Source organism: Corythoichthys intestinalis, chromosome 8, assembly GCF_030265065.1.
Source record: "Corythoichthys intestinalis isolate RoL2023-P3 chromosome 8, ASM3026506v1, whole genome shotgun sequence".
NCBI lineage: Eukaryota > Metazoa > Chordata > Actinopteri > Syngnathiformes > Syngnathidae > Corythoichthys > Corythoichthys intestinalis.
In genome coordinates this window covers 28,449,552-28,476,689 of record NC_080402.1, presented here as the reverse complement: position 1 = coordinate 28,476,689, position 27,138 = coordinate 28,449,552, and the positions used below count along the sequence as shown (strand labels likewise).

General features: G+C 38.9%; 1 protein-coding gene across 1 annotated transcript in view; it reads left to right on the top strand.

Annotated features, from left to right (window-relative positions):
• The first annotated feature begins 14,166 nt into the window (after positions 1-14,166).
• LOC130919896 (TRIO and F-actin-binding protein-like) overlaps positions 14,167-27,138 on the top strand; it is a 30,635-nt gene continuing 17,663 nt past the window's right edge. The window contains exons 1-11 of the mRNA XM_057842526.1: positions 14,167-14,265; positions 14,565-14,716; positions 14,871-15,037; positions 16,545-17,605; positions 17,667-17,806; positions 20,944-21,094; positions 21,166-21,225; positions 26,192-26,224; positions 26,301-26,369; positions 26,724-26,813; positions 27,020-27,114. Of these exons, the coding sequence (XP_057698509.1) occupies positions 14,947-15,037; positions 16,545-17,605; positions 17,667-17,806; positions 20,944-21,094; positions 21,166-21,225; positions 26,192-26,224; positions 26,301-26,369; positions 26,724-26,813; positions 27,020-27,114 (1,790 nt within the window). The 5' untranslated portion in view covers positions 14,167-14,265; positions 14,565-14,716; positions 14,871-14,946. The remainder of the gene's footprint in view (positions 14,266-14,564; positions 14,717-14,870; positions 15,038-16,544; positions 17,606-17,666; positions 17,807-20,943; positions 21,095-21,165; positions 21,226-26,191; positions 26,225-26,300; positions 26,370-26,723; positions 26,814-27,019; positions 27,115-27,138) is intronic.

Sequence of the window (27,138 nt, the reverse complement as noted above, 5' to 3'; positions counted from 1 at the left end):
CACACATATAAATACACATTCTCCCGCCGTGCAGTTTATTTTTAAAACTGTATTCTTTTTAGTTTGGAGAAACAACAGGTGGGTGGTTAGCTGCGTAGGCGGGCCCTGTTTTTCAGTGCCCAGAAGTGTGGGCGAAGGGTCGAAGGTCAGAGGTACACCCGCGTGGGCTCACAAAAGAATGAGTGGGGTGGGATTAACACACAGTCCTAGGAACACAATGTCCAAGTAACGTGCTTGAATGAAGCAAAAAGTTGTTACTGTTTTTTCGCAGCGTTGTTTTTGTACATCTTTTTACAATCACTTACAGTACATGACATATGCAGCACTTAGACTAACTACACTTATATAGTACTACACATTAGCAATGAAAGTGGGCTGCATATTATCATTCTTTTCAAATTTATTTACCTTAATGTTCAAACTATAAACCGCTACTTTTTTCCTTCATTTCGAATCCTGCGTCTTATAGTCCAGTACGGCATATTTGTTTATTCATTTGGGTTAATAGGTAACACTTTATTTGACAGCGGTGTCATAAGACCGTCATAATTATCACATGGCACAATCATGGGCATTACTAAATGCTTATGACAGATGTCATTAAGTGTCATCCGGCAATATGTCAGTAACTCCATTTATGTCCAGCTCGAACATCTATTCAAAAGTGAGATAATTAAATAAATAATAAAACACTAAATGGCATATGTTGTAAGCATTCATTAATGCTCATGACAGTGTCATGTCATAATAATGATTGCCTAAAGATTAGAGGTGGGAATGTTTGGGCACCTAACGATTCGATTACGATTACAATTCAGAGACTCTGATTCGAATATAAATCGATTATTGATGCCCCCCTCCCCCCATTAATTTTTTTTTTTTTTTTTTTTTTTTTTTTATGTTTTATATATTTGTTCCAAAATTGTTCAAAAATCCTCTCAGGCTAAATAAACCAAACTACTATTTTAGTATCAAGTTACCGGTTAAAAACAGTAAATAAAATACTCAAGTCCCCATTCTGTATCAGCAGCTTTAAACTACATTCAATTAATTTAAAGTTGAGAATCAACCATTAAAGTTGTTAAAATTGCGCCCGTTATCCCATAATTTCCCTCATGCCTACTTTCGACATGTGAAAGTTTTAAAAATGTTTCATCATTTAAAGATAGATTCAAGTCAAGATTTTGCCGATTTAGGGGTATTTCAGATAAAAAGTAATTAGGTTCTCTACAACAGAGCCCTCTAGAGAAGTCTACTGCTTTAAGATGGCGCCTGTTTACTAGCGCAGGAAAGTCTATCAATTCACATCTAGTCTAGATATATGATATATCTACCATAGCCGTATGTTGCCGTATGTTTGTAGCAACTAGCAACTGGGCGCTGTTTGTAGCGTATGACGGGCGCTGTCAGGTATTATTGTTTTTTTTTTTTACCGAGCGGCGTTAGCTGCACATGATATTTACTCTCGGTCCGTTTCTCATTGGGTCCCGAAGACCGCGCTGACTGTGTTTTTTTCCGCTTTACCTGGTATAATTCAATAATCGGAATTTGGATGTTTGTGAATCGTTCGCAAATCTTCCACGGCCGAATCGCGAATAATCTAAGAATCAGGAATTTTGCACGCCTCTACTAATGATAGTGTTATGGCGCCACTGTCAAAGAAAGTCTGACCATATGGTTTGACCAAATACCATAACTATCAATTAATGAAAAAACTAGAACAGCAACTGAAGACATAATTAGCACAGAACATGAATTTTGATTGTATTTACATCTGTCGCGCTGCAATGCATGCTAGGAGGCAGCAGAGGTTGACTGTCTGCCCCAGCAGCGATGGCGGAATGAAGCTTCTTGAAACAATGAAGCTTTTGTCATTCCAGAGTGATCATATTTTGATTTCCAAAAAGAGGACACAAATAACAGACATTAATAATCCCCATTTAGTCTTATATTCAAAGTTTATATGGACTGATAGAACACATACACGCACACACGAGCCTTGACGTGTGTGCGTGAAATGACGTGGGTGCGTCAGTTTGCCCCGACTCGGCCATGTGTGCAATAAGGAAATATTGCTCATTCGGCGCACAGAATGAAAATCGAAAATTGTGAGACTTATTCTTTTCTTCATTTTATTTTTTTATGACTGTGGTCAAGCCTGCTTTGTGCTTAAAAGCAGAGTTCAAGCTAGGCGCTAATGCCTACATGGCTGCCGTCCTTCGTGCCTCTTGCTCTTTGCTGACGTAATTGCTGCTAGAATTCCGATTTGGGAGTCTTGACAGTTCAGACCGCCAGTCACGTTCTGAAAAAATGTGGCCCAGATCGGATTTGAACCACATACGAAAGTGACTCAGATCGGATTTGAAATGGTCCACTTCTATGCGACTTGTCCCGTTCAGACTGTCAAGTTAATGCCTGACTCGAGTCGGAAAAACACGAAAAAATCGGATTTGTGCATTAAGACCTGTAGTATGAACCTAGCATAGGTCAGTGGCCTGATATTCTCTCACTAAGTGAAATTGTTCAAGTGGGTGTCAAAATAATGTGGTCACATTTCCTGATGCTGAACTGCTTTGAATGTGATGCTTTATGACAAGGGGCCATGTGTCGTGCCTTGAGTTAAGTTGTGTTAGGTTTGTGCCCTAGTGTGTCTTGCCATGTGATTATCCATTGATTTCACCTGTTGTGGCCTGCTCCTTGTGTCTGTTGCCTCTTGTATCACCCACCTGTGCCGCGGTGTCTCGTTACCCCTTGTCTGTATTTAAGATCCCCATGTGCTGTCTGTTCTTGTTGCGTCATTCTGTTCTCACCTCATGTCTGTGTCCATGCTCCCATTGTGCTTATATCCCACAGGAAGTTTCTAACCCAGTCTTTTGCTTGAATTTGGTTTGTACTTGGCTTTTTTGGGCTTTTGTTTGTACTTTGAGTTTTATCAAACGAAATTTAAACATTTTTGAGTTTATCACTACCCTGCTTTGCTGCCTTGTTTTTCCTGCGTTTGGAGCCACCTCGTCCTCGATCCCCTGTCACTATGTTTCACTATGTTGCCTACTATTTTTGCTATGCTCTTGGTCCATTAATCCTCATGTAAATTTGATGGATTTCAAAAAGACATACAGTAGTTGATCTCTGTGGCGATGAAGCTTGTAAGCCCCGCTGTTGTGAAATGATGTTATGATGAGCTCTATTATTTAGGTTTAAGGAGACAGGTCATATTCTTTCCCCCCAATTTGGCTCTTATTTGTTCTGCCACTTGTCAGAGAAACACTGATAATATACTGTAATTCTGATTAGGGATGTCCCGATCCAGGTTTTTGCACTACCGATCCGATACCGATATTGTTTTGTACTTCCGATCCGATACCGATACTGACCGATACCGACCTATCTGAGCATGTGTTAAAGTTTAAAGTTATTTAGCCTCCTAACTTAGTTGTCAGACTCATGTTGAAAAAGGTTTTAGTACTCTTCATAACAACTAGCCAGTTGAATTAGGTGAGTTTGAATAACACACAACGGTTGGTAACAAGAAACTGATCTGTTTATTCAGTGACAAACACAAAACATTATAAATAACTAACAGAAATGGCATAGTCAGTCAGTAAAACGTGCAAATAATATTGTAAACTGTCTTTAAATAAGCAAAACACACCAACAACCTCAGTGGAAAATCCTTCAAATCCCCCAAGCTATTAGATGCTTTTAATGTTTCGTGCATTAGTTACAAAAATTGTATAAAAAGCCTCTCAGGTTTAAATAAACGACTATTTCAGTATCAACATTTTAAAACAGTAAATAAAATACTCAGGTCCCCATTCTGTATCAGCAGCTTTAAACTACATTCAATTCATTTAATTTTGCGAATCAACTGTTAAAGTTGTTAAAATTGCTCCCGTTATTCCATAATTTCCCTTCTGTCTACTTTCGACATGTGAAAGTTTTAAAACTGTTTTGAAGATAGATTCAAGTCAAGATTTTGCCGATTTAGGAATATTTTAGATAAAAAGTTAATTAGGTTCCTTGGAAGGTTCACAACAGCCTACTAGGGAAGTCTTCTGCTTTTAGATGGCGGCTGTTTACTAACGCATCTGGTTTTCAATACTTCAATGTTGCTAACGCAGTCGAGTCTGTCGTTTTGCATCTAGTTCTACATACATATGATATCTATTATCTCCAGTAAAACGACGTTGACGTAGTTTGTAGCGGCTGTCAGCTGTCAGGTATTCTTGTGTTTTTTATCCAGCGGCATGAGTTGAGCTAAAGCCGTGACTTGAGCATTGGCATTACTCGGGTCTATGACAAGCATTATGTTTACTTTCGGGACGCAATGCGGTCATTTTCTCATTGCGTCCCAAAGACCTCGCTGTGTATTAGTTCCGCTTTACTTGACATATTTGAATAATCGGAATTTGGATGTTTGTGAATCGTTCTCGAATCTTCCACGGCCGAATCGCTCAAGGATGTAATGACGGCTGGGCATGTTGTACCGTGGTTCTAAGTGTTGGATGGTGCGTCTTTACTCACGAGAGATAATGGCTCGTCATCCAGAATGAATTCTTCGGCAATGACTGTTGTTATTCCCTGGGCTTTGGGACTGTCGAGTGCCAGTTTGTCACGCATAGCAAAAGTTTCTGCCAGTGTTAGTTGCGTAGGACCTTTCTTTTTGTCTTCAGTTTTCTTAACATACTCCTCATATTGTTTGTGGTGGTATTTCGCTAAATGCTTGATTAGGTTGGTTGTATTAAAACTTCTTACAGCTTTACCACTACGCTTGACTTTATTGTGGCATATGTTGCACTCTGCCTCTTCGTCTTTGTCGTCCTTTAAGGTGAAATGATCCCACACAGCTTACATTTTTACCGATAAAGTCTCTCGGTAAATTGGGAGACGGTAATGTAAATGTAGTGTGTTGAAGGTGTGCCGTAAAATGCAGACCGGATTTTAGGGAAACCGAAGCAAAAACTGGAACGGATTATGTAAATCGGTGCGCTGGAAAACCCGGACCGGACTTTTAAAAAAAAACTGTATCGGAAGTCTGGATCGAAATTTTTCCGTGTTCCGATCCGATACCGATGCGCATTTTTTTGCTCATATCGGCGTCCGATCCGATCCAAATATCGGATTGGGACATCTCTAATTCTGATTCATTTCTTACAAATAATGTATCATACTCATCTGTCAATGCTTGTATACACCTAACAGCTTTGTGTTCAATCTGAGAAATCCAGACTAATTAAGTAAATTTCTGAGCAAATTGAGAGATCTTTAACATCTTTCTGTATCAATGATCACTGTGAAAAGCACGCAAGGACAACATTTTTTCAGGCTCAAAACGGGTGTCAGATGGAATTAACCACCAGAAGCACTCAATAGCATCAGCAAAGCTCTTCTGTTTAGTCCATTTTTAGATTTTGTAGGATTTATTTTATGTCTCTGTGGTCCTGCCTGATGACTCCCAAGCTTGCATGTCATCAGAGCCAATTTACTTGGAAGCAGGGGCTTGCCTCATTTCTCACTTTGAGGGCTCATTTAGGTCAACATGTTTTTGAGAAAAGCAGGCCGAGATGGGCGGAAAGTAGAGCCTCCTAGCAGATACATTCCAAACATCAAATCTGAGTCAGGGCTATTTTTGAAAGAAGCACTTAATTTAAGAGAATTTGTCAATTCAGCATCTAATGAGATCTAGAAAGCGTTGTATGTCTTGACAGATGTAATACTCTTCAGTTTCAAATGATACTATCAGATGGATATTTGTATTAAAATGCAGTATGCTTATTGTTGTGGTTGTAGTTCGGAGTAATGTGAAATGACTGCTCCATTTTGAGAGTTGCTTTCAATACTTTACTGCCTCAAAAAGTTTAGTTATTTGACGTACTATAGAACAAAACTGGTCTTTATTTGTTTACAGCCGTATTAAATGTTGTGGGTAGGAAGCCAAATCATGCAAAACACATTTAGAGTACTACCGAGAACACAGAATTTGCTACTACTTGGGTTAATCTGTGACGTTAAGATATCTTCACTAGAAATAAAACAAATGTTCTTTTTAGGATATAATAATTGGCTTCCTCTTGTCAATTGTCTATGAAACTGGAACAGCCGCTCCTATTTTTGACCAATTATTTGGCCCACTTTAATTTGTCAGAGTCATGCTTATGACTACAGTATTGACACACTTGTAATACTATGTTAATAAAAGAAGTGAAAATGCTTTACTTAGTCTGAAAAAACTGTATTTGCCTAAAAAAAAAAATCAAAATTAATCAAAAGAGAAAAAAAATCCTTAAGAAATATTACAGTGTACATAATTCAGTTATTTCCAGTGCATGATTGTATAGATTGTATAGATCATAGGATTAATGCAGATTATACAATACATTTTGTTCCCAATGTCACTTCTTACTGCAATGCTTTTTAATTATTTATGTATGTAGTAACTGGGCAGTGTTTGCAGTTTCAGATAAAAGGCCTTACCAAATTCACACTGTTTGTACTGGTCTGCTCTGTTCAAGGATCAGATGGTGCTGTTGTCTTTTATTTCACTTCCATGCTGTTTTACTGCCATGGCAACCATCTGTGTAGCAACCTCGCCTTCTCTATAAGACAGCTGTCAGGAGTCACTCCACTTTCTAAAGATAATAGTATCGGATATAACAGAGTCACGATGTAGGCCTGTATGAGGAACAATCAACTTTAGTTTGAAAAAGCTCTACCAGGATAAACAATGCATCAAGGTACAAGAACCACTTCTATTCCATTGGAAAGTGAAGGCTACTGTTCTGGAGAGGAAATCAGGATTTGAAGAAGGTAAGGAAGAGCATCTCACATGTTGAAAATGTAGATTTAATTTTAGAACAATCATACAGACAGCAGTATGTAGTAAGTGACAATACAATGAGAGAAGCTTCCTTTAATATCAAACAGCTAAACAAAAGTTAAGAATTAATTAAAATGTTTCAATAATCCTCATAATGCGATGTCTCTTGGGAAATATAAACACCCTAACCTTACTTGAAAATCAGTCAATCACATTTTAATAACGACTCAATGACAGATGACGGAAGATCACTGGCGAGATGTCTCTACCATCTGAGGACTGCTATTGTCGGCGATTCCAGCCCAACACCTTTGACCCGTCTCGTTGCAGCGCCTGCCTGCGGCCGGATCATATGCATCTTGACACTGCACAGACAGAGGCTTCACAAGAGTGGGTGTGTATATGAAAATCTGTGTGGCTGATTGCCAAACATCATTTTGCCCTCTTGTTGCAGACTCTTGGGAACATTCAATTTTAGAGAGAACTGAGTGTGGTCCTACTCAAAAGGAAGGTAGTTGCACTTGTGTAATATATAGTAATGAGATAAGAATCACCAAGTAGAGAGCAGACCTCCTATAAGAAGATGTAATGGCCAATGTCTTCTGCAAACAAAATTTGTCGTTTATGAATGACATTTTTTTTTTTTTTTAAAGGAAAAGATAAATAGAGATTATAGATAAATAGATTATGGTCTGTTGTGCTATGAAAGTGCCTGTGACAGCATGAAAAATCTTAAATAGCATTATTATTTAAATTAAATTAGAATCATATGTTGAGACTATTCGACTATATACAAAAATTTGGCAAAGCGCAGATGACGAGAAATTAGTCTTTTAATCTGCCGTTTACCTGCCTGTCATTATAGCGCTCTAGTGTCCCCGGCTGGATGATGATGTCGGCAGGGACATGATTTCATCTGAATTAGAATTCAGCACATTGAGGGGAAAGATTCAGAACGAGGAAAATACAACACAGAGCAGCAAAATGTCATCATTGTTTCAAACTCTCTACTCCAAAATTTTTTACAGGATATTCTTTTTATCTACGTATTTACCCCAATTGCTAAATACAGTGCCTTGCAAAAGTATTCGGCCCCCTTGAATCTTGCAACCTTTCGCCACATTTCAGGCTTCAAACATAAAGATATGAAATTTAATTTTTTTGTCAAGAATCAACAACAAGTGGGACACAATCGTAAAGTGGAACAACATTTATTGGATAGTTTAAACTTTTTTTAACAAATAAAAAACTGAAAAGTGGGGCGTGCAATATTATTCGGCCCCTTTACTTTCAGTGCAGCAAACTCCAGAAGTTCAGTGAGGATCTCTGAATGATCCAATGTTGTCCTAAATGACCGATGATGATAAATAGAATCCACCGGTGTGTAATCAAGTCTCCGTATAAATGCACCTGCTCTGTGATAGTCTCAGGGTTCTGTTTAAAGTGCAGAGAGCATTATGAAAACCAAGGAACACACCAGGCAGGTCCGAGATACTGTTGTGGAGAAGTTTAAAGCCGGATTTGGATACAAAAAGATTTCCCAAGCTTTAAACATCTCAAGGAGCACTTTGCAAGCCATCATATTGAAATGGAAGGAGCATCAGATCACTGCAAATCTACCAAGACCCGGCCGTCCTTCCAAACTTTCTTCTCAAACAAGGACAAAACTGATCAGAGATGCAGCCAAGAGGCCCATGATCATTCTGGTTGAACTGCAGAGATCTACAGCTGAGGTGGGAGAGTCTGTCCATAGGACAACAATCAGTCGTACACTGCACAAATCTGGCCTTTATGGAAGAGTGGCAAGAAGAAAGCCATTTCTCAAAGATATCCATAAAAAGTCTCGTTTAAAGTTTGCCACAAGCCACCTGGGAGACACACCAAACATGTGGAAGAAGGTGCTCTGGTCAGATGAAACCAAAATTGAACTTTTTGGCCACAATGCAAAACGATATGTTTGGCGTAAAAGCAACACAGCTCATCACCCTGAACACACCATCCCCACCGTCAAACATGGTGGTGGCAGCATCATGGTTTGGGCCTGCTTTTCTTCAGCAGGGACAGGGAAGATGGTTAAAATTGACGGGAAGATGGATGCAGCCAAATACAGGAACATTCTGGAAGAAAACCTGTTGGTTTCTGCACAAGACCAGAGACTGGGACGGAGATTTATCTTCCAACAGGACAATGATCCAAAACATAAAGCCAAATCTACAATGGAATGGTTCAAAAATAAACGTATCCAGGTGTTAGAATGGCCAAGTCAAAGTCCAGACCTGAATCCAATCGAGAATCTGTGGAAAGAGCTGAAGACTGCTGTTCACAAACACTCTCCATCCAACCTCACTGAGCTCGAGCTGTTTTGCAAGGAAGAATGGGCAAGAATGTCAGTCTCTCGATGTGCAAAACTGATAGAAACATACCCCAAGCGACTTGCAGCTGTAATTGGAGCAAAAGGTGACGCTACAAAGTATTAACGCAAGGGGGCCGAATAATATTGCACGCCCCACTTTTCAGTTTTTTATTTGTTAAAAAAGTTTAAATTATCCAATCAATTTTGTTCCACTTCACGATTGTGTCCCACTTGTTGTTGATTCTTGACAAAAAATTAAAATTTTATATCTTTATGTTTGAAGCCTGAAATGTGGCAAAAGGTTGCAAGGTTCAAGGGGGCCGAATACTTTTGCAAGGCACTGTAAATGGTAAGATCATGACAAACAACAGTCATGTGCTAAATGGAATACCGAATATTAAAAATGCATTTATTCAGTACGACAGGGCAAAATTACTGTATCATGGTCAAAACTGCCGACTTCTTCCTCTCCTGAACGGTATTTTATCCCACCGGAGTTGCAAAACCCAAACCGAGCAGCTTTTCCAAGTCTTATTCTCGACTTTCGGACTCATGTCACACATGGCGGCAAGGTTGATTCACCGATCGGCCAGCCCCCGGCGGTGAGCAAGTTTAAGCTCGTCATTCCACTGTTGCGGGCAGGAGTGCTTGCAGCTGGAAAATAACCACCGAACTAACCGGCCGACGTTGGAGTGGGGGCCTGCTTGTGGCCAAGCCGAGGAAAGCGCATTCTCGGCAGCCACGCGAATAGGACTGAGCAGGCTGGATCAGCCAGCCAAACCAGCCGACGTCGGAGTCGGGGTCTGCTCCTGGCCAAGCCGAGGAAAGCGCATTCTCATCGGGCACGCGAATAAAACCGAGCAGGCTGGATCAGCCAGCCAAACCGGCCGACGTCAGAGTGGGGGTCTGCTCCTGGCCAAGGCGAGGAAAGCGCATTCTCGTTGGGCACACAAATAGGACTGAGCGGGCTGGATCGGCCAGCCAAACTGGGCGATGTCGAAGCAGGTGTCTGCTCCTGGCCAATCCAAGGAAAGCGCATTCTCATCGGGCACGCGAATAAGACCGAGCAGGCTGGATCGGCCAGCCAAACTGGCCAACGTCGGAGCGGGGGTTTGCTCGTGGCCAAGCCGAGAAAAGGACGTTCTCGGCGGGCACGCCTTTATCAGCCGGCGACCATGGTGTGCGACAAGCTGCCGGTCGTCGGCCGTTCTCAGTGAGCAGGGTGTATTTTCACCCACAAAATGCAAGTCACCTCCTTATTAAAACGTGTGCCATGGTCCCAGTATTTGATATAATTTAAACACGTAGTTTACTCACCTCACAATGGTCCCACAGTTGTCAGACTTGTTTTGGCCATTATCCCCAGTGAACGGGAACTTTTTGAAACCCAAAAAGGCTCACACACCTCTCCCCGGTGCAGCAACAAAAGCCTGCAGCAGATTGGGCTGGAGTGATGCAAAAAAATGAACAAATACTGTAGTATTGGCTGTATACGGAAGATGATTATCCCGCTGACGTCACATACGCATTCTTTGTCAATCCAGGAAGTCACTCATTTTCATGGCGCGGGATTAAAAAAATTGAATAAATATATCGATTACTTCCACACACATCCAAGCGGTCCATTTCATTTAGGAGCATAAAATATCGCGTGAAATATGAAATAAACAGGCACAGTGGTCACAATAGTGGACATCTATTCAAAATTAATCATTAGTTGAACTCATTCGGCGCCACCCCTGGTCACAGAGTTGGTGTTGTGGTAGTTAGTAAGAGAGGGAAATTAAGATTGAAAACACAAATTGACGGCTATTGACGTCCAATCCATTTAAACTGGGAGAAGCTGGAAGTGATCAAATGATACGTTAAAATGGATTGGACATTTATTGCCATCAAAGGCAAAAAGTGTTAAGCTATGTGAGGTCACAGAACAATAAAATGAATAAAATTCCCTGTGCAAAATAAACAATGGCGACCCTTATTTGAATGTTTTTATTCGTTCCAGCCCCCCCACCCAAAATTTCAGTTTGTTGAAATGTTGTTTATAGCTTTTTTAAAAAAATTAATTTTATTTAGAATTATTTATATATTTTATTGCTCTTTTTTTATATGCGTTTTTGTCTTTTTTTAAATTACAACATAAAGAATTTACCACCCCCACCAAAAAAAAAAAAAAAAAAAAAACCATTAGATCCTTCAATTACTTCTTTCATCTTTACTTCAAATATTGCTAATCGCGCGCAACACTAATACTAAAATCGGATGTCAAATAGGGAACACAAAATATTGTCCATGGCCTGCAATTAACCCTTGGGCTGCAATTTTAAGACCCTTGTTCCATGTTAATGTAATAAAAATAAATCTAAATTATAATTGGTGCATGAAAGGATTAACGCTGACGAATTAATCGCACTCTGTTTTGATTGACACGTTCAATGAAGTTTGATATCAACAACTTGTTTATCACCGAGGTTCTATTTTACAGAGGTGTTCCACAGTAATCTATTTTCATTTTGTCACACTCTTATGAAGTGATATGAGGTGACCAAAACTATGCCGAAACCTCTCATTTTGACATAGTGCAGTTCTAAACCAGTTTTATACAACTTTATAGTTTGCACATAGGTGGAGTTTGACTTTTGGGGCAGGGAGGGCACACGATGTTGATGACCCCGAAATGCAGTGTCAGCAATAAAATTAACTTACAAGAATATTTATAATAATAACTTGACAATGAGCGTTTTTTGTTTCCCATCATTCTTGAAGGGAATTCTCGCCAAGATTGTCAACCATTGAATATGGTACGTCTGCCGGTGTTGTGCCAATGTAGTTACCCCAGTCAAAAATTGTATCCCCAGGGCGGAGCCATATGGAGGTAGTTTTGTGTCTTTATTATTATTTAATCAAAAAAAGTTGCTTCAATAAAAAAAGTTGCTTCAATCAAAATATATATTTTCAATTTTAAAAAAAGTCGCTTAGATGAAAAAAAAAATGTGTTTGAGTGCAAAAATAATTTGAAAGTAAAAAAAATGCATGTGAAAGTTATTTTTCTTTGATTGATTTTTTTGGAGGGATTGAACCAACTTTTTTGATTGAAGTAATGTTGATTTGTGTTTGAGCCACATTTTGGCTAGGACGATTTTGTCTTTCTTATTCAATCAAAAAATAAGTTGCTTCAAAAAATATATATATTTTCAAGAAGAAAAGTCACTTCAATCAAAAAAAGAAAAATTTCAATCATAGAAAACCTTTTGAATGCGAAAAAATATTTGAGATGGGAAAAATTTGCATTTGAACACTTGATTTTTCATTGAAAAAGTTTTATTTGACCGAAGCAATCCTTTTTGTGTTTGGGCCTTATATGGGTAGGACATTTGTGTCTAAATCATTCAATCCCCAAAAAAGTTGCTTCAACTAAAAAAAAAAAAATGTTTTCAATCAAAGAAAAAAAACATTTGAAAAATAAAATTGCCCTCGCTTATTTTTTTGTTGTTGTTGAAAATTATATCTAACGTTAATGACCGTCTAAGGCGCTAGTCACATGATCTGTTCGAAAAATAATTTTGACCCATTATAAAAATATATTTTTTGTTCATGTCATTCATTTTTGTTGCAGTTTTATTGCTTTACAACTTTCATATATATAGGAAAGTCAATTTCATGCAATGACACTTTTTTGGCCACCGGGGGGGACCTGGCTCCCCTGGCCCCCCCTTAAAATCCGCTTACGACTTTGCATTTCATTGGATTAGTCAGATGTATCTTTCTTAGGGCTGTCAAACGATTAAAATTTTTAATCGAGTTAATCACAGCTTAAAAAATAATTAATCGTAATTAATCGCAATTAATCCCAATTCAAACCATCTATAAAATATGCCATATTTTTCTGTAAATTATTGGTGGAATGGAAAGATAAGACACAAGACGGATATATACATTCAACATACTGTACATAAGTACTGTATTTGTTTATTATAACAATAAATCAACAAGATGGCATTAACATTATTAACATTCTGTTAAAGCAATCCATGGATAGAAAGACTTGTAGTTCTTAAAAGATAAATTTAAAGTTATAGAAATTTTATATTAAAACCCCTCTTAATGTTTCGTTTTAATGAAATTTGTAAAAATTTCTATCAAAAAAATAAACTAGTAGCTCGCCATTGTTGATGTCAATAATTACACAATTCTCATGGTGCTTAAACCCATAAAATCAGTTGCACCAAAGCGCCAGCAGAGGGAGACAAAAAACACAAGTAACAAGTGGCCATGACACTGCTGTCATTTTAATGTTTGAACGGGGCATGTGCGTTAATCGCGTCAGGATATAATATAAGGCATAATCTTAACTGTCACACATTAAAAAATTCCTTGTGTCGTTTGATAAATTCATCTAATGCAGAATACGTGGTACAAAGAGGAAAACTCAGTTATGGGTGTACACTACGTTCCTGTTTGACTGTTATACATTTAATGCCCTTGAAGAGTTTTTCATATTTATGTTTATGTTTAGTGTTTTTCATAGAATTATGCTCAGTAACTGCCATAGAAACAAATTAATTCATGGTAGTGTCGAGACTCGAGCACAAGGAATTTGGCGTAGTAAGATAAAGCCATTTCACATATAATATGCACTGTAGATTCCGATAAGACAATGCCGATTCACATAAACTTCGAATTTACACTACTCAATCTATATAATTGTTTTAAACATCTGGGATAACAGTGTTTTAGTTTCATTCAGAATACCACTGATTTGTGATTAAGAAGTAATTTCAGCAACAAATTGAAAAATGGCAGGTTTTATTGAACTACTCTAGGCATGTTTAGGAGGAGGTCAAAATTTATGTTCAATTGAAGGCTCGGTAAGTAATAATAAAAAAAGAAAAAGAAAAAAGGATCAAGGTGAGTCCTCGAAAAGAGTCATGTGGGCGGCTCTTGCAATGCAAAGGAGAAATGAAATAATGATGAGGGTGAGAGGGCTCTAGCTTGTGTTACGTCCAGCGTGCAGTCGACATGTGTTAGCTTTGCGAGACGAATGAAGAGGGTAATAGTTTGTGGAAGCTGATTTGAATGAGTGATTGTGGTGACAGTAAGTGCAATTTGTCATTAAATATGTTAAATAACATTGCTATTCATTCTTTTCAAGATTAATTCATATTTCTTGTGTCATGGTTCTTCTTGTTAATGGTGTTAATGTTGTGAGCATCCTTTAAAAAAAAGCTGCAAATGTGCTAATTAAAAAATATAAAAATAAAAAAAATGGGGGAATAACTGTCGGATGTAAAAAGCCATCTTCTTTTTGAATGCGAACATCTTAAAACTGAAACATTTGACATGTTAATGATTGTGTTGACTAGTTGTCTCCTGTTTTTTTTTTTCATTTTTCAGGAGTTGGGTGATGATGAGCAAGTTGTGTCTGAGGTGAACTCAAGTACCAGTAGTGATGACATCAGAGATGCTTGGACCTACGAGTGGCGTCTTGGCCGCAGTTTGAGTCCTGAGTGGGAACTTGATATCAGTGACACTGACACACAATCTAGGTGACACACTATGTATCCTATCGCCTCTTTTTCTTACTTCCCAGCTGCATACTTAGTAGACTTAGACTTGCGAACAACAGCAATGTAGCCTAAAAACACGACTGCAACATATTTTTAATCATTGGCTTTACCGTGCCTCTGCCTCATTTTCCAGCGCTACAAATATTTCAGACAGTCCACAGAGGAGCAGTTCCCCGACTTCGGAGAGGAATTGTGTGGCCCTTGGAGATATGACACGGATGGATCCTTCTTCCCTTCATAACGCTGGAAGTCCGTGGATGGACGAAAGAAGAGGCAGGGACCGATCCCGAAGACCTTCAGGTCGCTTACATATGGACTAAAACACCTCTACTGAAATAAATTAGGGCTGTCAAATGATTAAAATGTTTAATCGAGTTAATCACAGGTTAAGAATTAGTTAATCGTAATTAATCGCAATTCAAACCATCTCTAAAACATGCCATATATTTCTGTAAATTATTGTTGGAATGGAAAGATAAGACACAAGACGGACATAAACATTCAACATACTGTACATAAGTACTGTATTTGTTTATTATAACAATAAATCCACAAGATGTCATTAACATTATTAACATTCTTTCTGGCAAAGGGATCCACGGATAGAAAGACTTGTAGTTCTTAAAAGTTGATTTGATTTGAATTTGAGTACAAGTTATATTAATTTTATATTAAAACCCCTCTTAGTATTTTTGTTTTCAGCCACGTCGCTTTTCTTTTTGAGAACTTTTTTTTTTTTTGAGAGATAGGAATATTATTTTTGTTGTGCTTTCACTAAATGATACTGTAGCGACTTAACTGTTCCGGCCAAATGCATGATGGGAAGTTGGGAAATCATGACTGTCAGTGGTGGCTGCAAATGGTATACAGTATGTTCTGCATTGTGTTCAATTAGGCGTGTTAAGAAAAAGAACGTCTCCTGCTCCCCCCAAATGCATGATGGGAAGTTGGGCAACCATGACTGTCAGTGGTGGCTGCAAATGGTATACAGTATGTTATGCATTGTGTTCAATTAGGCGTGTTGAGAAAAAGATTATCTCTTGCTCCGCCCAAATGCATGATGGGAAGTTGGGCAACCATGACTATTAGTAGTGGCTGCCAAAGCTTAAACCAATAAAAGGTACAGTCCAATAAATGCCTGAACCCACTCGCATTTCTCTGCCTTTTCGCTCTCAATGTGCTAAAACGGTGTCATCGTAAACTATTTGAGGCAACGCTTGAATGGGTCATTCTGTGCATGTGTTAATTGTGTCAAATATTCTAACGGAATGTATTTTAAAAATTAACTACCGCCCGTTAACGCAATAAATTTGACAGCCCTACAATAAATATACAATTTATTATCCTTTACAGACCTACTCAGCCAAGCTTGAAAGCAAGGCGTTTTGTTTAAACTGTTTATTGGTTTTTGGTTGCTTATCATCCAATATATAAAATTGCCAACGATATTTTTACTACGGTATATCGACAATTTATTTTTCAGGACACACTGTGATGAAGGTCAACAGCTCAGCGAATAGCTAAATCTCATTTTTCACGACCTTTTTGTTTGTTTGTATGTTGTAATATTATGGTAGAGGGTAAAATAAATCAACAATACTATCATCCTAAAAAATAAATAAAAAAATAAAAATAAAAAAATAACGTAACAGGGCTAATTGTGGAGCAAATTTGAATCGAGAGGAATGTTGGACTTTTATTTTCACCATTTGAGCAACAAAGGCATTGCCAGAAAACATAAACGCTGATTCTGTCTCCAGTGATCTCATTTAACTTCTCATCTATTTATATTTTGTTTGAATTTCAGAGTCCAGGGGAGTAAGGGAACAAGAAAGTGGCTACTTCTCGCCTGACAGAAAAACCGATGGCGAACATCCTACAGATGATGCAAACAAAAGATCATATCGTTACTACGAGAGGGGTCACCCGCTTCCTAACAACTATATTCCTGAGCCAAAAGCCAGTGTACCATACAGGAACGTAAATCTCGGGGTTCCCTCCCAGAGGAGAAACCCTGAAACTTACATGCTGGACACTTGGAGAAGTGAATCCCCTCAGAGATACACTTACCACTCCAATTTTAGACGAGGGACAGAGTCACTGAGAAACTCTCCAACACGCCACAACTCAGTGAGCCCAGACAGACACAAGAGGCCGGACCTCCAAATGCGCTCTCTCTCCAGAAGTGAGACCCGATCTCATGACTCATCTCACCTTCCCTCACATGCACCCTCTCAGCATACATCCAGCAGGTCCAGTTCATCACGTAGACGAGGCTCCTTTCTCTCTCGGACGGTGTCACCGTCCAGACTAACGCCTTCGCATAAGCGCACAGACTCTCTTTCACAAAATGGAGGGTATAGAGCTCAGGAAGCATGCAGCCGAGAAACTAGAAGCCCATCACAAGCTTCCAACAAGCATAGTTTAGATTCTGAGAGACTTTACAGGAATTTAGAGTCAATCTCCCGCAGGGCCTCCTCATCAACATTTCAACAAAACATGAACGAGGGATCCCAAAGAAATCCTTGGACCAGAGAAGTGTCTCCACCTAGAAATGGTTCACCAAGCTACGTCTCACAGAGACAGCCATCCTCGAGAGACAGCAAACTGAGTGCTTCTCCGGGTTCCTGGCAGGGATCCATGCAGTCTGTACTGAGTGTCCCTGTCTCATGTGGTTCCCCTGCTTCAAAACATGGTGCCGATCACATAGGGTCAGCTGCATCACCCCCACAAGTTGCTATCACGGAAACAGACAAGTTCAGTGAAGGGAATATTAATATCGGTGACAGAAGCAGGAGTAGTGTTAGGAGAGGCATGGAGGCCTTGCTCCTCTCTGAACCCAAGAAGGCCTCACAAGAGCAAGATGAGGTAACATCTTATAAAGTACATTCACCACAAACGTTGTTCCTATTTTCCTTTTCAATTTGAGGTTGGGATGACAATGGAAGACTACATAGTACTGGCTGACATTCCGACAATCCAGGTGGAATCAGAGGAAGACTTTTCAGGTCTAAGGCAAAGAAACCAGAGTCCCAGTCCTTGTAGACAGCAAAGGTTCCGGACTCAAAGGTTGGTGCTGCATTGTAAAGAAAAAAAAATTGAGACAAAAGAAAATATGGTGAAATACTGGACACTGTGGATGTCGGAATTGTTAAAAAGCCGTTAAAAAGTTCACTAACAATAATAAAAACAATAACAAGAACTACATTTTACAGCCAACAACAGTAAGTACAATGTATGTGTTGCGTAACTGATCTTTTAGTGGTGGCGATATCACTGCGCTCCATTTCACATTCTCCCCCATCAACTATTGGATTTGCACCTTTGCTGCTAATGTGGCAGTCAAGCATGTTGACTATTGAGCAAATAGCCCATTCCAGCTTAACCCCTTCAGATTTGAGCATGCTGTTGAAGGACATGACACTTTTGCGTCTCTGAACCAATAAATACACTGAATTTAGTTGCTGTTGCTACGTCTGGGAGATGTTTGGACTAAACTTTACCCATCGAAATTAAATCATGAGGTTTAGCATGCCCTCTTTGCTATTTTTGGTTCTTTGAAAATGGCTGAGACAAAACGCAACTTCAAAAAGGGAAACGTAAATGTTAATTTCTTATAAAAATACATTAATATCAACATTAAAAATAACCAATAAAAGCATGTAATATCCCCGACCAAAAAATTGCACTTTGTTCTGGTGTTTGAGTACAGAAGAAATCAGCTATTTTTGTTTTTGCGCAGCAGATAAAAATGCAGGTCTGAAGGGCTTAAGATGTCAGCACACTATTTTAATTTCTTTGGAAATTTGGAGATTTTCCTAACTTTCTGTACATAAAGTACTAGTACTTGCGCTAGCTGGTCTGTAGTAGCTGTGTAGTTAGCAGTGTTGTTAATAACAGCGTTAGAGTATAACGGCGTTAGTAACAGCGTTATTTTTGTCAGTAGTGATTAAGCTAATTAATTACTTTTCCCATCTTTGCAACGCCGTTGCCGTCAGAGGTGTCGCGTCCCATTAGGCAAACCAGGCAATTGCCTAGAGCCCCCAGACAGCAGGGGCCCCCAGAGGGCCAACAGATTTAGCACATGCAGCTTCATTGCACTGTTGCAGCGACAAGTGCGGACAGCGCCAGTGAAAGCCTTGTGTCTGAGTTCCCTGAGGGGGCCCCTTCATTCGCTCTACACACACACACACACCCACCCCACCCCCTCCGCTGACGTGACTCAGAGTGAGCGGCGATTTGGCTTTTTTAAATTGGCGTAGATCCAAAATGAAGAGAAGTTATCCTTCTGGAAGCGACAAAAGAAATTTTTTAAAAAACCAGAAGAGGAGAAAAGTATACAAGACAGCAGTGAGTGTACGATGTTACTGTAGTTTTATGTCCTAATGTAGTAAAAGCCGGGCACTTTGAGTGTCCTAAAAAGCGCTCTATGAGACCGAGGCATTATTATGCGTTTATTAAATATGCTACTGCTCCAAGTCGAACTGTCCTCCTTCCTTGCACTTCTCGAAGGGCCCCATGTTGCTTGTTGCCTGGAGCGTCCGGGGACACTTTCTACGCCTCTGGTTACCGTTACTGAGCATGTAAAGGAGTTTGGTTGAAACGCACGCGAGGTGGAGAGACACAAGACAAGGAGAGAGCAGAGCGGGAGAGTGGAGGAGGGAAGGGGGTTGTGACGCCATTGCAAACGCGATGTTCGGTGGCTACCAACGTTAGCATAGCATTCTCGTTATCGCTAGCATTAGCATTTAGCGTTGCGAGAGTCATCTTAAACTCCCAGGCAACTTTTTTTTTTTTTACAGACAGTTCATGACGTTTAGGTGGGTACAATTATTTGAAAATAATGGACAGTTTTCCTGTTGAGTATGCATTATAATCACCAAGTGTGGATTATCCTTGTAGATGCTACAATATAATAATAATTTTTTTTGTTTTTTATTACCAAAAATAGTCACTTGCCCTCGTGTGATTTTTTTTTTTCTTTTTTTTTTTAATCAAAAGAACTACAGCAAAGACACGAGAGGGAAGAGATTCAAAATATATCTACAGTATATATATTAGGGGTGTGACGGTACACACAAGTCACGGTTCAGTACTTACCTCGGTACCAGGGTCACGATTCGGTGCGGGTTCAGTACAACAGGAAAAAAAAAAAGGATTTTTTTTCCCACAGCATTTAAAAGTTAAAGTTTGTATACCATTACACTTTTATATACAGTACTGTGCAAAAGTTTTAGGCAGGACACCTGCCTAAAACTTTTGCACACTACTGTATATATATTTTTTTAATTATTAAATGTATTAGGATCATGGAAGCTTCCACTTGGGGAAAATATATACATACAGTATATCCTGTATATACATAATATAATAAAAATATACAGTACTGTGAAAAAGTTTTAGGCAGGTGTCCTGCCTAAAACTTTTGCACAGTACTGTAGGTGAAATTAAAAAAAAAAAAAGGGTAAAAAGTGTGACCTATGTTTTTCTTTTTTAATCAAAGTGACAGGTTAATTCAATCAGTTAATATAAACATATTTGATGTGAAAGACGTTATCCAATGAATCATGTAATAATGTGTAGAACATGAAAAGTAACGTTAGTTACTTTGCCAAGTAACTAATTACTCTTACATTGAGGTAACTGAGTTACTAACTCGATTACTTTTTGGGAGAGGTAATTTGCAACTGTAACAAATTACTTTTTTAAAGTAAGATTAACAACACTGGTAGTTAGCATGCTTCACTTCCAAGACAGCGGTGTGGATAGTAGAATGATAGAAGGAGTCGTCACCAAGATAAGTTACATACGGATCACAGTATTTAAAAAAAAAAAGAAGACATTTTCAGTCCTATACAGTTACCAACACTTTACTCTTTACCGTTTTTACAGGTATTTTTAGTTTCCTGTTTTTAACAATAAAACTGCCATTATTTTACTGTGAATTGCCAGTATTTTACTGTGAATTAAACAAGGAAACAAAGTTTGTTTATTGCCTGTGCTTTCAGTAATCAAGTCAACATAGATAACTGTGACATAACTACAGATATTATGCAGATTGTTGACATTGGGAATACAAAATCAAACTATGTCAGATGCCAGTGATATTGTCAAAGCAGTAATTAACTCATTCATTGTCATCCCAGGTAAATGTATAGAATTGCTATCAATGTCAGCAGAAGAGTTAATTTACAATTGTTGTGAAGCCATCAGCCTCAGGCCGACTACTACAGTTGTAAGTTTGAGTTGGATGAGAGAGGCAGAGGGAGAGAGCGAGGAAGGGACAGAAGAGAGAAGAAGGACTCGGAGAATGGCCGCTTTTCACAAAGACAGTCAACAGCATCTCTCCATGCACAGGTGTCTTTCAGTTATTTTATTCAAACTAATGAAACCCTTCAACTAGTGCACACTGTTCATTATTATCGCAGAGTTCAGACAAGCAAAGTGGAGAGCATAGATCTGCAAAGCCGAAGGAACCTCAGACACAGGTGAAACATTTGCATATGGAGGGGGGAGGGCATTTTTTTCACTGAAAAATACCTCAGGCATATTTGCAAGCATGATTGTTACAGACAAAAAAAAAAAGATTGGCTCTAGGCCATGCCAGTTGATTTAGTGTCTTTATTAATAGATTGGGAGATGCTCCAGCTTCATGGCAGAAATAGTTGCTGAGGGAACAAACAGCATGTTGGATGCTCGCCTAAAAAGATGATAATTTTGCAATCTAAAGTTTTTTGCCACATTAAAGTTTGAAGTACATACGGATTACAGCCCTTGGTTTTCAAAAATAAGTATTGAAATGTGCATTTCACTTCCAATTTTATTCATTCCCACTCTTCGATGGATACCATTAACGTGGTGAGTATCATTTTTCTCATTCTGTTTTTCAAGTTTAATAGGGTAAGAGTGCATTTTTTTAAATGCCCTTTTTTGTCAAACTGACTCTTTGCAGAGCATTGGTTTTGCATGCTTTAGTGCTCCCATTCCTTATTTCTTCAAAAACTCAACCTAATTCATCCCTAGGTACAATCTGAAAAACCTCACAAAGAAATGATGGCCGCCGTACCTTGTCTAGTGGTAGACATTTTACCATTACACCCACTGGCTGAAGTGCTAATGTGACATCTGTAAAGTAGAATCCAAGTTGTGAGGCAAACACAACCTACAGAAAAAATCCAGAAAAAAATACATGGAAAAGCATTTGAGAGAAGCTTGCACAAAGTATTCATGTATGCAAATTTCTCATTTCATAGGCCTCTGATTATAGAAAAAAATAATGTTAAAAAAATGACACTGCTTGCAAGCACAGCCATTGTCTGACAAGCATAATAACAGTTACACTACATTACAAAAAAAATCTAAACATTATAAAAGACTTGAAATCGATAAAACTTAGCAAAGAAAATAAGCATTCACGCTTATTACCCCCTTATATTTTCTGTGCTTGTACAAAATGCCTCTGTCTTTCTCCTTTCTTCATCTGACACGCAGGGTGCTTTCACACTAGACCACGCGGGTCCGGTGGGAGAGCTACCTCGCAGCAACAATGCAAATGAGTTGTTGAAAAGGTTCAGCATTCACACTGCGCCAACCGAACTTTCCAAGTGGCATCACGTAGACGAAAGGCGCACTCATTGATTGGACAAATAGAAGAGGAAATACCTCCCTCCTGGTAGGCGAGGGTGCGTGGAGCATCACAGCGCGGTGCTGTGACACTGCACGTAATGTAGCATCGCATAGCAAGTAGAGATGTCCAGATCGATCGGGGTCCGATCACATCATTTTCAAAGTATCGGAATCGGCAAAAAAATATCGGCCATGCCTTTTTTTAATATACATATATTTTTTAATTAAATCGTTTTCTAATTGTATTTAATGTTACTGATAATATGTTACACTCATCCAGTCTTTAGTTAAGGCTTAAGGTAGGGTTATCAAATTCATCCCGATAACGCCGGTAATTAATTTTTTTGAAAATCTATCACGTTAAAATTTTTAACGCAATTAATGCATGTGTTGCACAACCCACTCACGCATTGTCGCACTCAGTCTGTAATGGCGCCGTTTTACCTATATAGAGAGATAAAAGGCAGCGTAAAATGAGTAGAGTGAATTTTGGCAGTCTTTGGAGCCTTTTTTTTAATAGGCTAAAGCCTTACACTCCCTCTACCTACGATTAGAAATATTATGGGAAGCAATGTGGGGAAGCAAAGTAGCAATTAATCTTTTTCTTAACCCATTGTGTTATTTCCCAACGCAGAGAAGATATATCAATTGGTAGCACTACGCAGAGTCACGGTTCCACTTCCCAGCATGCATTTGGGTTGAATGGCTGCAGTATCATTTACTGAAAGCTCAACAAATACACTAGATGGCAATATTTAGTCACAATATACAGTCACAAGACTCTATCCGTGGATCCCTCTCACAGAAAGAATGTTAATAATGTAAATGCCATCTTGAGGATTTATTGTCATAATAAACAAATAAGGTACTTATGTACTGTATGTTGAATGTATATATTCGGCCGAGTTTTATTCATTTTTTTCTTAATGCATTGCCAAAATGTATTTGATCGGAAAAAAATTATCGGGAATGATTGGAATTGATTCGGGATCACAAAAAAAAAAAGCAATCGGATCGGGAAATATCGGGATCGGCAGATACTCAAACTAAAATGATCGGGATCGGATCGGGAGCACAAAAACATGATCGGAACAACCCTAATAGCAAGTCACCGCTTGGCCAGCGGCAGGATCTGTCCCTCCCGACTCAAAGCCAAGCGAACTGGAATATATAAAAAATGCATTGGGGAATATAAACAACGAAGTCACAAAGACGCTATCGCTCTCACTTTTGTGACTTTTTGGACTGTCAAATTGTCGCACCTTCCAGGAGAGCGAGACTCACTAAACGACCGCACCGAGCGAATCCGCCTATCTATGCCACTGTCACTCTCACATGGTACATTTGGCAACAGCATGCAAAAGACAACCGCCAGAGTAGGACCCAATTCTGTGTATCAAATGCAACTGCTTAGCGCAGCACAACATTTTACCATGGTTAATCGTCTGTCATCTTGCCATTGTTGATTTTGAATGCACTGTACTTCCGCTTCCAAGGATTCCCAGCGTGAACTGTCACAGCCTGGAGCACCCTGCACATAAAGTAGCAAAAGCGGATTTGCATTCACAAGCGAAGCAGGGTGCGCTTAAAGCGGACCGAGACCCATGATTTTTGAGCGGACCAGAGTTCGGTTGTTTGGTACGGACTAGAGTTTGGATGTGGGCTCATATTTACAAAATGAAGAGGACTATCTGAGAAAAAGAACTCTGGTCCGTTTAAAGCGGACCGAACATTGCTAGCGTGAAAGCACCCTCAGACGAAGCCCGCTTCAATTCCTGGGTCCATTAAGGCTTGTTTCTCCAAAAGTTGCACAGTGTGTCATCTATTCATGACGAGTAGGTGGGACAATTTGAAATACTTGCATTTAATTGGCTAAAATAGTACTGCATTTAAAAATGTCTGACAATGGTTATTTTGCCTAATTCTGGAAAATTTGGCCTTATATTTATATTTTTACTCCACTATCTTCCACATCAGAAAATTCAAATTCTTTGTCTTTTCATTTTATGAAATGATCTTTTTTTTCCCGCTGGGATGCACATAATCAACGTATGATAGATCCATTGAAGATAATGGCCTTTCTGTAAGTGACAGGCAAGGCAAAGCAAGGGAAATTTATTTGTATAGCACAATTCAACACACAGTGAACAACAGTTTGAGCATACTTCAGACCTTCAGGTTACTTGTTCCAGAGGTGAGGAGCATAATAACTAAATGCTGCCTCACCCTGATTGGTTCTTGTTCTTGGAACATACAGGAGACTGGTTCCAGATGACCTTAGGGGTCTAAATGTTTCATAGGAATCTAACAAATCAAGCATGTATTTTGGTCAAAGGCCATTAAGTGTTTTGTAGACGAGCAGTAGTATTTTATAGTCTATCCTTTGACTCACCGGAAGCCAGTGTAACAATTTCAAAACTGGTGTAATGTGGTCCAGTTTCCTTGTATTTGTGAGGACTCTGGCCACAGCATTCTGTACTAGCTGCAGCTTCCTGACTGATTTTTTATCAAGACCTGTAAATATACCGTTGCAATAGTCCAATCTGCTGAAAATGAATGCATGCATAAGTTTTTCCATATCTTGTTGAGTCAGAAGCTCTTTAATTATGGCTATATTTTTAGGTGGTAATATGCAGTGACGGACTTTAGATCACTATCAAATTTTAGGTCTGATTCCATAATTACGCCAAGATTTCTGACTTGATTTGTAGCTGTAAGTGACGTTGTGCTTAGGTGCCTGCTAATCTTTGACCTTTCCTTTTTTGGCCCAAAAATGGTCACTTCTGTCTTCTCCTCATTTAACTGGAGAAAATTCTGGCACATTCATTCATTCATTTGATTGATGCATCCAAGAGACTAAGGGACTATAATCATGTGGGGACACAGAAATGTAGAGTTGTGTGTCATCTGCATAGGTGTGATAGGAGATGTCATACTGTTCCATAATCTGAGCTAGGGGAAGCATATACAGTAGATGTTAAATAAGAGTGGTCCAAGAATTGACCCTTGTGGGACTCAACACGTGAATTTGGTTCGTTCTGACTGATGGTTTCCGATTGACACGAAGAAATCCCTATCATGTAAATAAGATGTGAACCACTGAAAAACAGTGTCAATAAGCCATAACCACTGTTCCAATCTGCTGAGTAGTATGTTGTGATCAACTGTGAGATCCAATAGTAGCAGAACAGATGATTTGCCTGCATCCGGTATTCCGACGAATATCAATTTTTGATAAGCACAGTCCCGGTGCTGTGTTGTGGCCAAAATTCAAACTGAAATGAGTTAAAAAGATTGTTTTGCATCATAAAAACCTGGATCTGTTCAAACACAACCCTCTCGATAATGTTCCCAAGGAATGTCAGATTTGATATAGGCCTATAATTACTAATTAGACAGAGACAATGTACACAACATAGAATACGTATTCATATATACTACCACATACTGTATGTATCATCACCTCTTATCCTAAGTCTGATGGAATAAGCTCAATTTTTTTATATCTGGCAACACTGTTACAAAAATAAATCACAATATAAAACACCACATGGACATTTGGCAAATTGGGTAACCAAAGGCCCTTAACCACCATATGAAGAAATTCTCACGTTCTTGTAAACTTTGTCCTTCTTACCCAAAAAATATAGTATAAAAGATATAGTAAATGTGTGTAAATGTAAAATGTAGTTTCTTTTTCTTTTCTTTTTTATTTTTTCCCCCACTTTTTTTATATTTTCATCGGTTCTGTCTGACGGAAACCTCAACAAAATGCTTTTTCATGCTTCCTTTTACAACTTCCACTTGAAGATGCTGCCACTTTTTAAGGGGTGGATGTCTCAACTGGATGAAAATAACAAGGTAAAGATATAGTTTTAAGTCATTTCATGTACTTTTTTTCTCAAAGCTTTTAAAAAATTTGTTAAATTTTCGACAGTGGAAGAAACACTGGTTTGTTCTGAGTGATGTGTCGCTGAAGTATTACAGAGACCCCAAAGCTGAGGAGGTACATGTCAAACCAAAATAAAATGCATATTGCTGGTGTTGGGTGGAATCTTAGCATCTCAAAAACCATCATTTTTCAGTAAAAGAAATTAACAGAAGCAGGTTTGTTGAACCCTTATTGTTTCCTTGTGAAAGAGAGCAACCCATGTTCAACACTTGCAAGAGGGCAATAATGGTTAAAAAAAAAAAAAAGATTCAAGAAGAAGATTCTAAGGAATGGTCCTTTTTTGGGGGGATAAATGAGGTTTCCACTCAACATTGACAGTTTGCTGTCTTTTATCTATTTTACTTTACTATGAATCACATCCGTAACATGTTTTTTGAGGGATTTTTTTTTTTTTTTCTAATCCAATAGTCTGATAATGTGGATGGAGAGATTGACCTGTCCACTTGTGTCGGTGTGTCTGACTGGGACATTGAAAACAGCTATGGCCTCCAGATTCATGTACAGTATTGTGCTTATTGTATTCCTGTCTAATTGAATTAATGTGCCAGGGTATCAGCATTGTTTATTACTGTGCTCAGTTTCACATCAATTACATGTTTGGGTGCTTCCTGTTTAACGATGTGCGTGTTGGTGCTTGTGTGTGTGTGCGCACATGTGGGTGTGCTTTTGTGTGTGTGTCTGCTTGGTCTTTTGATTATCCCCAGACAAAGAAGACAGTGTTCACTCTCTCTGCAGTGACCTCTAGATTGCGGCGGAACTGGGTGACATTACTGAAGCAGGCCATCCAGAACAACACACAGTGAGTGTGACTTCGTATGGAGGA